Below are 14,395 nucleotides of genomic sequence, written 5' to 3' on the forward strand. Positions count from 1 at the left end.
GGCCGACACTGTGTCGTTCACACATCCTCTTGCGGGTGACCGTCTGACATGCACACGCCCCCCTGGCGGCAGTGGGAGCCCCTCGAGCTCTCCCAGCATTCCGACATCTTTTCAAGAGAAGCCTTATTAAAGTCCAGATAAATCACACTGTGTGTCCCCGATGGCTCTAGTCCACCACGCGGCTAATGGGAGAGGAAAAGGAGGCCGGCTGGACGGCGGCTCAGCTCTCCCCTTTGCTCCTGCTCCTCCACAGTCTCCTGACCAGCTCCAGAATTGTGAGTACACACATTCCAATAGTTTCCCAAATTAGGCTGATGAATATTTAATCTTAGGCGTAATTCACCCCTCCCTACCCCCTTAACATATCAGCATTTTAATTCTTCCCTTTTCAGCATCAGGCACCAGTTAGCCCCCCAGCCTTTCTCAGCGCCGGCCGCAAACAGCCCTGGGACACACAGCGGGTTGCCGGAGCAGAGCCGCTGAGCTCCAGAGGAGGCCGAGGGGTCTGGGGACTCCAGTCTGGGTGGTTACGAAGGACCAGGAGGTGCTCTGCCCGCAGCGGCTGTGAGACAGGCTGTCTCACCAGTTTATACCTGGAAACTGTACATCCTTCGGGCGACTCCTCAGCAGGAGTCGCCGGACAAGTGGGACAGACACTGCTAGCTGCCCTTTGCTTGCCCTCCCCTCTTCCTTCCTTAACAATGGACGGAAACGTGCCCAGCTGAGGGACCCTTCCCAGGCTCTCTGGCATGGAGACAGTCCATGAATTGTAAGCACGAGTCTGTGGCAGATGGGACTTCTAAGAAAGTTCCTCAAAGGTGGGCAAACTTGATTATTGGGCCACAAGGCAGACCCTGTGCCTTCCTCCTTCTAGAATGTGGATGTGATAGCTGGCATCACAGTAGTTAGTTTGCAACCACGAGGCAAGCACTACAGATAGCAAAGCAAAAAAAGGAGGACTTGGTTCTCTGGTGACCATACAGCTGCCACTATGACTCCACAGAACCCACTGCCCCGTTTGGTGTCAGAAAGATGAAAACATATGCCCACTTCATCTACGGTGCTGTTCCTTTGGGTCTGTTTCTAGCAGCCGGATTCCATTCAGAACCAGTTCAGCAGCTACACGTACTTCCCTGACGCTGTCCCAGGAAAGCCCCTTTGCGGGGGTGCCTTCACAGTGACGGCACATTCCCCGAGCACCGAACGGGACTGCCTTCCTGAGAACGAGGCCGGACTCTGTTCTCATTCTCGATCTTGTTTCACAAATGCTAGTCTTCACTTCCGGTCGAGGCTGAAGCCCCCAGGCTTGACAATGAGACAGGTGTCCCCTCCGGTCTCAGTGCCCTGGCCTGTTGCGTGGCCCTACTATGTCACACAGCAGGCACTCACACCAATTCCTCAACGTGCGTTCTTGATTTTACTAATAGCAAAGAAATTGACCTCAAATTTCTTTCTGTACGACTATCATGATGGAGACATTCAAATCCCACAATAGATACTGGTTGTTGTCAGGGTGGATGGAGGAATACAGACAGAAACATGGGTGTGTGTGTCACAGCTCAGCATTTAATAGCATGGCTTCCCTAGTGGCTCAGAGGATAAAGCATCTGCCTGCAATGCAGGTAGACCTGGGTTCGATCCCTGGGTCAGGAAGATCCTCTGGAGAAGGAAATGGCACCCCACTCCAGGACCTTTGCCGGGAAAATCCCATGGACGGAGGAGCCTGGTGGGCTGCAGAAGAGTGTCGTGAAGAGTCGGACACGACGGAGCGACTTCCCTTTCACCTACACTGCTTCCTTTTCTCTTCACAACTGCCCTTAAAGTAGTCAGGGCGGGTGGAGATGTCAGAACTTTACAAATGCCAAAAAAAAAAAAAAAAAAAAAAAGCAGAGGCAGAGAAGAGCTAAGATGTTTCTTGAAGGCAGATAGGTAGTATTGATAAGTAATAAGAGTCAGGCTTTATGGACTCTGGGCCAGGGCCAATTCTGGGCCTGTGTAGGCAGAAAGGTGTGTGTGTGTGTGTGCCCTTGGTGAGTGTTCCCCATGTAAGTTAGCCCCACGTGAACCCCATGTGAGTGAGCCCCGTGCTGAGGGTCCAGATATCTCCCCTGGCCGTGTGTCCATCCTGATCTGCCAGCTGTGGAGCCCAAGGGACCAGTCTCGGGGCTCAGGCATGACCCTCAGACAAAAGGGGAAAGGTCAGAGGCTGAAATGGCCTGAGAAGCTCTGCTGGTGACCGAGGGTCCAGGGCAGGGGCAGGGCAGGGCCTGGAAGCAGAGCATGGAGCAGTGCTCAGGGTCAGCTGCCCGGGCGTTACCACTGCACGGAGCACACGGGTCTGGGCGTGCCAACCACGGCTGGAAAAGACGCCAGGAGCCCCAGAGGATGTGTGTTTCCTGAGTCCACACCGAGGCTGGCGGGATCACAGCCTGCATCGGGGACTCACAGAGGGTCAGAAACACCCTCAGGTGAGCAAAGATGTGGACTGTGATCACCCTGGGGGCCCGGAGACCTGCCGGGACTCCTAGCTCCAGGCTCCCCTGCCAGCCACCCAGTAGCCAGGCCAAGGAACGGTGATCCAGCGACGCAGGCTGACAAGCAGATGGGAAAACCGCACACGACATCTGCTCATAAGCAGCTAAGAAGAGAGAGACTCTGAACACCTCAGCACGCAGAGCTACCGGAAGTCAGGTTCTCACCTACGCAAGGAAGCAGATTCCTCCCAACCTCACCCGAGCCGAGGCATCCAGAGACGGCTCCACGCGGAGTCAGCGCCTGCCTCCCGCTGTGTCCAGATCCACAAGGCCCTCGTGCTGGAGGGGCAGGCACGCCACCAGCGTTCAGGCTGGATGAATCCCCTGCGGGGCCCCACTGACCTCAGAGGAGCCAAGGGAGCCCAGAAAACAGCGCTGCTGACTCAGAGGACCCAGCGTTATCTCTGCTCCACCTGCATTAGCCCAGCGACCTCAGACCCGCTCAGCGTGAGCAAAACACACCGCTTCACCCTAGAAACTGCCAGCGAGCTGAGGAGGGCGCTGGGCTGGTCCCATGGGACAGGACGCCCCAGCGAGAGCTCGTGTGGCAGGCTGGACCGGGTGGAGGGGCAGCCCAGAGGGGATACGTGTGAAGCCGCACTGCACACGCCCACGGCTCCTCTCAGCCCGCGTCGGTGATGGGGGGAGTTCATCAGCTCACAGCCGAACCAGCACTCTGCCGTCTGCAGCGGCTGCCCCACCCTCGGGCCCCTCCGGTCTCCCCCGCACACCTGCCGACAGGTCTCCCTTCCTCACACAGAGCTCCGATCACGTCACTCACAGCCCTCAAGCTCCCCCCGGGACGGCGGGACAGACGTGAGATGCAGCGCCCCACAGCCCTTCCCAGTCAGGGGGAGACTGAGCCCTGCACAGAACGTGAGCGTGCTGGCAACAGGAGGAAGCCGTCACTGTGAACGGTGCTGGGGGGCCGTCAGCAGCAGTGTCTGTCACTTTAAGTGTTTCCAAATTTATTGTTATTTTATTAAACGGACTAATTAAAGCAAGCGTTAACAGAGCAGGTTTTCAGCTATTTTCATTTTCCAATGAGTGATCAAGAGGTGCAGGCAGACACCAAGCCCTTCCTGTCATCCTGCATGCTAAGTCTCTCTGCTCCTCACTGTGAGAGCAGGGCTGACGCCACTTAATTCGGGAGGAGGATTTATGGGCTCAGGGATGACAACAGACGGCCGATCAATACGGGATGATAATGACAGCGTGTAATATCAGGGAACATTAGGCCTCAGGCATGATTTGGGGAGAGACGTGGGCAGTTAGGAACCTTATCATCTGAAAAAGGCCAAGGCCTGGTAGCAATAAAAACGCCTAAGCAAATAAACTCACACCTGTGAGTCAGGACAGGGGAAAACTGCTCAGCGAAAAAGGGGTTTAGATTTGGTGGGAAAATTGCTTCCCCGGGCCAGGCTCTGGTGCGCCACTGTGTCCAGAGAGGGTCTATTTGTTACTGTGAAGAGCGTTGAAAGTGAAATGCAGACATGGAGAGTGTCTCTGAGGGTCCAGCCCTTCCTGGGGCCAAGACCCGGACCCTGCAGAAAACAGTGGAATTAACTGGAAATGACGGGGTTGGGTCTTAGCACATAAATTTAAGACCTGCTGGCTTTATGGCACTCTGGCTGGTCAGTTTTGGGGGGTGGGTGTGGGGAGGAGTTTTTATGGATCTAGTGAATTGTTTGTCTGTGTAACTGAAAAAGGAAACCCAAAGTGGGGGTGGAGAGCAGCGAGTCGCAAACCCCATTACTAACAATTGTGTTACATCGCTAAAAACAAAACACTGAATGATCACTCTGTGAAAAACGTTCACAGCTTCACACAGGACTCCACAGCCACCTCCACTGCAAAATATACCATTATTCCTTTTAGAAAAAGTCAATTCCACAGGAATTTTCAGAATAAGTGGACCAGTTAAAGGATGTGTAGAGACACATTTCATCCTTAGGAACAGGATGAAAAGCAGCAGACAGAATAATATACACAATCCCTTTCTGTGGTTTTGCTATAGTTTATGAATAGAAGGAGAGATTAAATTAAATATGTGATTCATCCCCTTCTGATTGCTCCCTAGAGGACTGAACAGTCTATTTTTATTTCAACAGAAATAAATATTTCAAATATTGAGTGAGCTGATCAACTCGCTTGCTCCAACAGAACTCTGCACATCTTGCTCCCCAGTGAAGAAGACCGTGCCGCCTCGGGCAGGCTCACCTCCTTGCAGGGTGTACTCAGTCACGGCCCTGCTGAAGACGCCCAGGCCGGCTCCGTTGTAGGCAGCCACCTGTATCTCGTACTGGGTCCAGATGATGAGCTCGGTGACCAGGCAGTAGCTGACCTCGGGGCTGCTGATGTTCCTCTGCTGGTACTCCCCGGGCAGGCCGGCCAGGCGGTACCTGCGGCAGAACGAGAGACGACTTGAGCCAGAGACTGGGCTTCCCCGAGGTTCCTCCACACGGTTAGAGGAGATCAGGGGTAGACAGACAAGAACAAAGCCCAGAGGTCTGCCCCAGATGACACTACTTCCACTTCTATCGCTAAGAAGGTCTGATCTAATCTCACAGTGACTAGAAGCTCTGGGCTAACAGATCTGACACTTCAACCATGTTAGGGTTCAGGAAAAATGATCCCTTTTTAAGTGTCAGTCGTCCAGGGAGTACAGCAACTCAGGACCCCAGTTTTCAGACAGGATTTCTAGTGGGTTGTAGCTATAAATCAGTCCTAGAGACCCCTTCCTCCAGTGGCTCTGAAACGACGAGGAAAGAAGCGGGCAGCGTGGTGCCCCTCGGTGTCCGGGGGCTGAGCTCCCTGCTGGGCTAGTGCGTGAAGTGCAGAGTCAGAATGACTGGTGCTCACACTCCTAAAACTCGGGCCACCGCTAAGAGTGGCTCTTAGGGGACCCGTGAGAGGGCCATGTGCAGGCTCTCCTGTGGACGAAAGGCAGATTTAAAGTTGCATTTATTTAAAACAATGATGTACACAACTCTGAACACAGAAAATGTATTCGCTGGGAAACTGTTATTTGCACAGAGAAAGGACTGTTTTAACTTTATTTTGAGTGACGGACGTCTTCCATGATCATGTGTGCAGAAGTGAATTGTTCCTCTGGGTAAACTGAGGGGCGAGAGCTGTGGGAATAACTTCCAAGAGCGTGGAGTTTCTAGCCGAGAGCTGGCTACTTCCTGAAGAAGATGAGACTCTGGTGCTCGGTGGGGTTGGCAGAATTGCAGGAGGACACAGGCCTGGAGTGGGCGGGAAACGCACGTACTCCCCACAGCGGGCCGGGGTCTTCAGGCGCCTCCAGAACGCTGAGTGGCCCTGCAGAGTCCCGGTCAGTCACCGTGCCATCCCCAGGGCCACAGGGCCTGGACGCAGGGAAGAGCCTGAGCCAGACTCACTCGAACCAGCATGTCAGCAAGGCCACCGCCCTCAGAGAAAAGAAGGAACTCCGAAATCCATGCCTGGAGCGGTAAACAGCTCTCCAAGGAGAGTGATGACTGAAAACGCACTCAGGATGTATGGACATGGTAATAAAATGTTCTTCATGAACATCAGGGATTTCTGAGACTTGTCTTTGAGCCCTTCCTGCTACAGGCCACTTGCGTGTGGTGAGTCCTGCCGGAGAGGAGGCAGAAAGGATCGAGAACAGGCGGGCCACGAAGAGCGCAAAGGCCCCGGCCTTCCTGGCTCGCGCCTGAGAGGAGCCGCAGGACGCGGGCCCGCAGCGGCCCTGCGGGGAGCGCTGGCACACGCATGGCGCTCCGTGACGGGCAAACGTGCAAGAGGCCTCATACCCATCTGTGCTTCTCTCCCCCCGCTCCAATCCCGCTGCACCTCATTGGACCCCCAGCCAGGGGTGGGTGCCACTCACGGCGGGCTGAACCAAGTCTATCATACGACGGCCTGTCTTCTAGGCAGGGAAGGCTTGGTGTGGCGTCATCCGAGTACCAGCCATCTCCCCATCTACACAGCAGGGACTTTGAGAATAAATGGCCCTGGGACAATCAGACAGGCATTTTGAAAAAAGGCAAATACTGGCTCCCACCCACACCAGACCCCAGAGTAGCCTGGCAAGTGAGTGGGCCCAGGACCACAGGTACCCAGCAGGGTACAGCCGGGCATGGCTGCCGGAGACCCCCGCTTCACTGTCCGGTACGCATTCCAGGGAGGGCAAAGCAAGCCGCCCAGAAGACCAAGCTGGGAGGAAGACTCACGAGCTGGAAGGTCTGAAGCCAACTCTTACCTCTCTGAGCCTTGGGTTCCTCCTCGCTAAGGTGATGTGGTAATAATGGCATCCCGCGGGGTCGGTTCGAGAACAGGATGAAAACAATGGGCGCAAAGGAGATGCGATGGATTGAAGCACTGCCCCCAAAACATTTCTCTGTGGGGAACGCTGCTTGTGTGGGAAGTGTGCCAACAGAGAACCCTGAGTTCTGAGCCCTGAAACGGCCTGCTCACCCCTCCTCCCAGACCTATCTGTATGAGGCGGGGAGAATCGACCTCCTAGATTCCTGGCTCTCCCTTCCGGCAGGGAGCGTGGTCCATTCTGACCAGCGGCTTCAAGGCGCTCTGGTAATATTCACAGAATGTCTAGGAAGGTCATAATTAATAACAGAAGTGCGGGGCATCATCCGCTGAAGGGCCGGATACGTTGCCCAGGAGACCGTCTCAGAGAGAACAAGAAGATTCTTTACGTGGAAATAAACAGGACAATGTTTTTAAAGGACATAACCCCTATGTTCCTCTCAAAGAAACACCCTGCCCATTATTATGAATATTTTATTACTGTGCACGCACTCTAACTACTTCTTACAGCCGGAGCCGCGGCGGTGATTTATTTCCATTTTGTTCTTCTGTGGACCGTGCTGCTGGTCTGACATGGAGCCCTGTGCCCCGGAGGGTACAGGCTTGCAAACAGAGCTGATCTGCAGACTGGAGGATTATTCGGAAATGTTTCCCAGCAAATTCATTTTGGCATGGGTCTTTAATTTTTGAAAACTTGGGATATTCACAGCCTGTGTGGTACACCCGCGTCTTGGGGGCTCTCTGGATTGAAGCCCCTGCAAATACGGATGCCCTCTTTTCCAGCGCTTGCCTCTACTGACACCATCACAGAAAATCCTTTTAAGAGTCATAATCCCACAAAACAGGGAAATGTGCAGTGCCCGACAGGGCCTTGCGACATCAGAGAGCTTGCGTTAGGAAACTCCACGCCCCGAGCCTGGCTCTGTGGCCTGACTTTTAAAGTCCTTTTGGCAGATGGAGCCCCAGGAAACTTTTCTTCCCTGTGGTCAAAAAAAGACAGAGACGGATGGGATGACAAGCATGGGAGGGGGAGGCCGTCCAGAGGGGAGACCAATTATCTTCATTAGTTGATGAGCAGGGAACCAGGGGACAGCTGGGTGAGCAGCGAGGAAAACCTGGGCCTCAAGCAGTGGGAAGTGCTGGGCTGCTTTCCCGAGGGAGACACCAGGCTCTGGAAGCACCCACGGGCCCACAGTTCCACCCACGGGTCTGCAGGTGTCCCCTGCCCACAGGGGGCCGATCGGCAGTCTCCTCTGTGAACCGGGGGAGGCCAGGGGCTCAGGGACCGAGAGGGCCCTGCGTATAGGTTCAGCCCTGCGGCCCTTGTGCAGCCAGGGGACGGCCGCGTTTGAACCTCTTCAGGCTTAGATAACGATCTGGCTTGTGTTCAGAGGATAATTCATATGCTTCAGGACAACTGGAGAACAGCAGTGAATTGGTTGTGACAGGCACACATTACGTTCACATAGATAAATGTGTATTAAATGATGAGCGGGTGATCACATAAATACATGCTGGGGATGAGCTGACTTCTGTACGCAGACAATGGAGTCAAAGAATCAACTCTCTCATAATGTTTTACGTTTAGCTAAGACGTTACGTCACTCTACGTTAGGCCTTTGGTAGCCTGGTGTCTCCTGGTCATGGGTCTAGCACGGGCGTGGGCTGGGCATCTGCATGGTGGACACCTGCCAGCCCTGCCCGGAGAGGCTGGCGACGGGTGCGCCCATTAGGAGGGAGGTAACAGTTACCTTTTCAATACTGGTTTGCTTTTTTCCTTTCACTTGTGTTGACAAACTACCAAAACGATCGCTTTCGCGGCCATTTTAAACTCAGCAGTAATTTTTGGCAAAGCAGGTTCCTTTGCCAACCCAGCCAGGGCTGGCGCGGTTCACGCGAGGTGCTCAGAGCCAAACCCCTCCCAGAGGGGCAGAGAGAGCAAACTGGCCGCTCCCGGGCCGTGTCTGGTCTGTAGCTGGGAGGTGCGGCCTGCCCTGTGTTTAGAACATACTGGGTTCATTCCCAACACGGAAAACTGAGAGAATGCAGGTAAAAAAGCCAGACTTTTACCTGTTTTCGGTAATCCTGGAAAACCTGGCAGGCTCAACATACTAGCATAGTAAAAACTGGCTTGTAATGAAATCAATTGTATTTTTATTAATTAAAAATCATTATACTCTAGAACGCACACCTCTGGTAAAAACCTCGAGTGAAAGGATTTACAAGGAATAAACACACCTTGCTTCCAGCCTGGAACACTCCCCTCCGTTCTGCTAAACGGCACTCCCCGAGGGTGGGTTCCTGTGTGTATGCATCACAGCTGGATCTGCAGAGCCTGTCCCCGAGAGGCTGCCCACAGGTGCTCGTTCTCGCTGTTGGCCGCAGTCTCTACCACCCCCGGGAGTCCTACCGCTGGCCTGAGTCTGGATTACCGCTGGGCTCCTGCAGACATCTGAGCTTGCGGCCTCAGCAGGACGGACACTAGACTGTCCACGAGGGTGCACGCATGGCCGGGCGCGGCTACTTGCCTGAGGATGTACCCGCGGAGCACCCCGTTGTGCTCCGGCTCTGGGGGCGGCTGCCACTGCACCATGATGGACTGGTTGGTGCGCCCGCTGGCCACAATGTTTTTCGGGGGAGCGCTGGGTGGCTCCTCCGGGAGCATCAGTCTGAAAAGAGAGGGCGGGAGGGGAGGAGAGATGAGCCCCAGGAGCATGGGGCCCTCGCTCCCATTCTCAATCTTGCTGAATCTTGAGCCGAACTGTGTACTCGAATCGAGTGACGAATAAAGCAAAACACACAGCTGATCCGACAGGAAGGACAAATCGATATAACGGGTCCCGAAGACACAGGGGGCGAGCTTGTTCTGCCTGAGCGGCCCACGGCACCCCTGCCCTGTAAGGACCCGGCGAGCCGGCTCGTGGGCCCGAGTCCGGGGCTGTTTCCAAATCGCTTTCTTTGGCTCCTTCAGTATTTCACACACCAAGCCCCCACGATTAGAAAGCAGTCATTCAGAGCTCTCAACACTTCCACCACACAGGCCTGCCGAGTGCTCCGGCTGGCTGGGGAGGATGCGCTGAAATGCGATGAAGCCCTTTCCCCAGGTCACATCTGAACGGGCTTGAGAGCAGCTGCCGGCCTGGGTGGGGAGGACTCAGCATCAGGACCACCACCAGGGAAACGCGGGGGCTCGCTCTGCCTCCCGTGAATCTGCTGGGTGCTTCTGAGTCCCGCCCCGCAGGCGGTCAGCTGCACAAAGGGCCCAGAGACACCACCAGCTCTTTAATGTCATGGACACAGGGGGCTCTGCGATCAGGAATGACTCCTGTCTGCGCAGTCTGAGCGCCCCAGGGACCTAAGAAACTTCCCTCTGCAGTGAAGGAGCCCTGGCCTGCCCTGTGATCCCCACGCTTCCTCTCAGTTACAGGCTTCCCACTCGTGTCTGTTCCCCGCTAAGGTCACTAAGGGCGGAGGTCGACGACCTCGAAGTGACCTCGATGATGGCCTCCCTCCGCCCCACGAGATGCTCGGCCCCCTCGCCGCGCCAAGGCTGCCGCGGCGGCTCACCTGCTCGTCTCTGCGCTGTACTGGCCCTTGCCCACCTGGTTCACGGCGCACACTCGGAATTGGTAGGTGCGAGCCGGGGTCAGGCCACGCACCGTGACGCCCGTCATCTCGGGGCCGACGTCTGACAGATGCACTTTCCAGGGAGAGTCTGAAAGGAGGAGCAGAACGAGTTCGAACCTCTGCAGGCGCCCGTCTGAATGATAACAAGGGAAGGCAAAGTGCATCCGCATAAACCGTCTCCCTCGCTCACCAAGGCAGATGGAGGGGTTGGCCCCGCTGAGCCAACACACACACTGAGGCGTCGGGCCGTGGCCAGTACCAGTGAGCCTGGCCCTGACTCAGGCCGTCCGCTCCCAAGTCCGGGGGTGCCTGCCGCCAGCCCCAAGCTGTTGTCTACACGTAAAGGGATAGTTTTTGTTCAGCCTGCACGTGGCAGTTTAAATGGAACCAGAATGTTGTTCCTCATTCCCATGTTCACTGGGTAATGAGAAGACGCTGTCAGCTCACGTGGCAGATTGCAGATTTGTCTCCCAGAAAAGGATGCTGCACACGCCACCAAATGATAAATAAAAACTATATTCATTAACATTTTAATAAAAGAGGAAATGAGCATGATAAAGACAGATGGGCCATGCATTCTGCCGCCCATCTGCGTGGCGGCCCGTTCCATCCACGCCCCTGAGCGGCTCTGGCTGGAGAGACACGGAATGAAACTCACAGAGAATTTAGGAGATTTTTCCCCCCGGCTTTCCGGGCAGGTGTGGAAGGGCGACCCTGCCAGCCAAGGGAGCTCTCCCATGCAAGGCTTCGGAAGGGCTCTGCCTGGACCCCACCCCTCCCCGGGACATTCTCTGCAGAATTGAGACAGGCTTTTTGGCCGAATCACCTCGCGGAGCCTTAGGATGAACAAGCGCCCTCTGTCGGGTCCACTCGGAATTGCTCTGAGGCTCAAGTTATCAGTGAAGTGAGATGGGGTTGGGGGGGGTGGGGGGGTGGGCGGATGGGGACCTCTCACGGGACTCAGATTGTCCTTCTTGTTCCTTGGAAATGGTAGTGCAATCGCTCGCCCACGTCTGCGAGTGTCACACAGGGGCGACTTGTGACCCTGATGTCAGACAGGCTCAGCTCAGACTGCACACAGGCTTGCACAGCCCACACACAACATCACAGCCACTTCCGTGAAGACCTAGAGGCCTGGCTATGGAGACTTACAAGTCTGCACTTGGGGGCTCATCAGAAATGCGCTCGGGGTCTTTATGGGTGAAGAGGTGGCCATAAGCTGTTCTGAGATGAAATGAGGCCCTTAGAGGCAACTCCTGTTGACCCACACGCAGTGCCATCCACCCTAAGTCTGGACTCCTCGATGGAAGCTGCACGCTCTGCAGCACGGCACCAGTTGGGCCATGAAGGCTGAGTCTTTTTAATTATTTCAAATAAAACTGCTCCCAAAATGGCTTTCTGGGATGGCAGTCCTCGCCACCAGCTGGGCATCCTGGCTTGTGCTGCTCAGTGATGGAGGCGATCTAGCGCTGACAAGGAGCCCTGCTTTGACGTTTCCTTTACAAGTGCAATGTGTGTGTCTCCAATTAACTGTAGAAAAACTCGCACCCGTGTTTCCTTTCACTTTGGAAGCCTGAGACCCCTCTAGGGCGTCAAACAGCTCGTGGTGATCTGGTTTTCTGGGCAGGTTCCCTTACAGAAAAGAGTCCTCTGTCACCATGGAGGGGGACGGACGCTCCTCTAGTGTCAGCGTAGCTGGACGTGGTTGGCGGGAACTGGGCACGCTGAGTCAGGCTTCACAGGAGATACAGGCTCCATCCTGAAGATGGCTGATACCCAGGTGAAAAGACAGAGGCCAAGTTGACCCTGAGCTCTTCCGCTTGCAGCGCTTCGGTTTCGTTCCTGCTTCTTATATGAAAATGCGCGTTATGTGTGCTCGGCTATTCAATTGTGTCTGACTCTTCGTGACTCCGTGGACTGTAGCCTGCCAGGCTGCTGTGTCCATGGGATTTCCCAAGCAGGAACACTGGAGTGGGTTGCCATTTCCTCCTCCAGGGGGTCTTCCCGACCCAGGGATTGAACCCACGTTTCCTGCATTGGCAGGCAGATTCTTTACTACCGCACCATCCGGGAAGCAGTAATATTGGGGGGCGGGTTGCAAATCGAAAGCCCACTGAAGTCCACTTCACACCCATCACTGCCGCTGCTGCTAAGTCGCTTCAGTAGTGTCCGACTCTGTGCAGCCCCATAGACGGCAGCCCACCAGGCTCCCCTGTCCTTGGGATTCTCCAGGCAAGAACACTGGAGTGGGTTGCCATTGCCTTCTCCATCACACCCATTAGGACACCTGCTATCAAAGAGCAGACAATAACGTGTTGGCAATGACGGGGAGAAGTTGGAACGTGTATACACCCCTGGCAGGGATGTAAAATGCTGCAGCCACTATGGGAAACAGGGTGGCAGTTCCTCAGAAAGTTAAAAACAGGATTACCGTGCGATCCAGCAATCCACGTCAACACATGTACCCCAAAGAACTGAAAGCAGGCTCTCAAACAGGTGTCTGTACAGCTCTTAATAGCATTGTTCACAACAGCTAAAAGGCGGTGCAAATAAGCGTCCATCAACAGATGAATGTATAAACAGAATGTGGTCCATCCATGTGACGGAATATTAGTCAGCCTTGAAGAGGGAGGAAACTCTGAACTATGCTCCCACACGGATGGACCTTGAGGACATTATACTTAGTGAAATAAGCCAGACACAAAAGGACAGAAAAACGTATAATTCCACTTAAATGAGACAGCTGGAGCAGTCAGATTCATAGAGCGAGAATGTAGAAGGCCAGGGGCCGGGGAGCTGCTTAATGGGACAGGGCTTCAGTTCTGCAGGATGGAGTCTGCGGATCATCTGCACGCCGCCACGAGTGCGTCATTAGGATGGGGCGCTTCGTGTGTGAATCTCACCACAGTGAAAAGTTCCACCTGATTTACACACAGCACGACGGGGGATACCACGCGAGTCCTGAGGCCAGGGCGGGGCGCTGCGGCCTCTGGCCCAGGCCTGGCCCCGCTGGGGACTCTGCTGGACGTTCCCATCTTCACCCAGACCCTCGCGACCGTCCCCACCTTGCCTGTGCCCCGGGGGCCTGTCGGGCAGGGGGGTGCTCTTCCCTCCTCACTGGAGACACTGCCTGCTTTCTTCACGCCAAGGTCCCCTTCTCTTCTCTGGGGGCAGCTCTGCACAGCCCCTCCCCGGGCTCTGCGGCACCCGGGCCCTGTGGCCACGGGCGAGTCTGGCCCCGCTGCCGCCAGCCCCTGGTCACTCAGTTCCCCCGGCCCCACTCCTTGGTCAGCTCTCCCGTGTAAAGGCCCCCTGACCACAAGCCGACAGTGTGCCTGCTCTCGCGGGGTCCTGAGCGACACGACGCGAGAAAGCGTCTCTTCGTCCCTCTCTTCCTGCAGACGGCAGGGTCTGGGAGCAAACAACTCACCTGCTCAGCCAGGTATGGTGGCCGTTTCACAAAGGGGCAGCATCAGAAGGACCGTGGTCCAGGCCGTGGACTAAAGGATGAACTGCACAGGCAGGAGCCGAGACGCGCCCGGACGCCACCTTCCAGCCCCACGCAGGCCCCTCCCCCCACTGATCCCCGACTCGGCCCCACGCGACTCCCTGGCTCAGGGCCATCTGTTCACTCGGGGTGTAAACAGCTCCTGAAGTGCAGCCCGAGCCGCAGGAGCTGCTGCCCAGTCTGATTTGACAACAGGGCCTATTAATCTGCTCCAGACCCTGGGGCTTTGCTCAGTCCTCCTGCTGCATCTATAGGATTCTTTATTTATTCTTTTTCCCTCTCCTGCTCGAAGATAAAAGATCTGGCAGGAAGAGAGATTAAACTGAAAACTAATACAAATGAACCCGATCCATCTCATGGGCACTCTTGATTTGTCAAAAAAAAAAAAAAAATGGTTGTAGGGAGGATTTGCTCA

At 55.2% G+C, this 14,395-nt stretch overlaps 1 protein-coding gene across 4 annotated transcripts in view; it reads right to left on the minus strand.

The window, feature by feature from the left end:
• SDK1 (sidekick cell adhesion molecule 1) overlaps positions 1–14,395 on the minus strand; it is a 746,454-nt gene that overhangs the window by 142,959 nt on the left and 589,100 nt on the right. For all 4 annotated transcript variants that reach the window (XM_024985294.2, XM_059881629.1, XM_059881630.1 and 1 more), the window contains exons 15-17: positions 10,413–10,560; positions 9,374–9,514; positions 4,755–4,936 (exon numbers count right to left, since the gene is read on the minus strand). In XM_024985294.2, coding sequence (XP_024841062.1) covers positions 4,755–4,936; positions 9,374–9,514; positions 10,413–10,560 — 471 coding nt within the window. The remainder of the gene's footprint in view (positions 1–4,754; positions 4,937–9,373; positions 9,515–10,412; positions 10,561–14,395) is intronic.

Source organism: Bos taurus, chromosome 25 (genome assembly GCF_002263795.3).
Source record: "Bos taurus isolate L1 Dominette 01449 registration number 42190680 breed Hereford chromosome 25, ARS-UCD2.0, whole genome shotgun sequence".
Lineage (NCBI taxonomy): Eukaryota > Metazoa > Chordata > Mammalia > Artiodactyla > Bovidae > Bos > Bos taurus.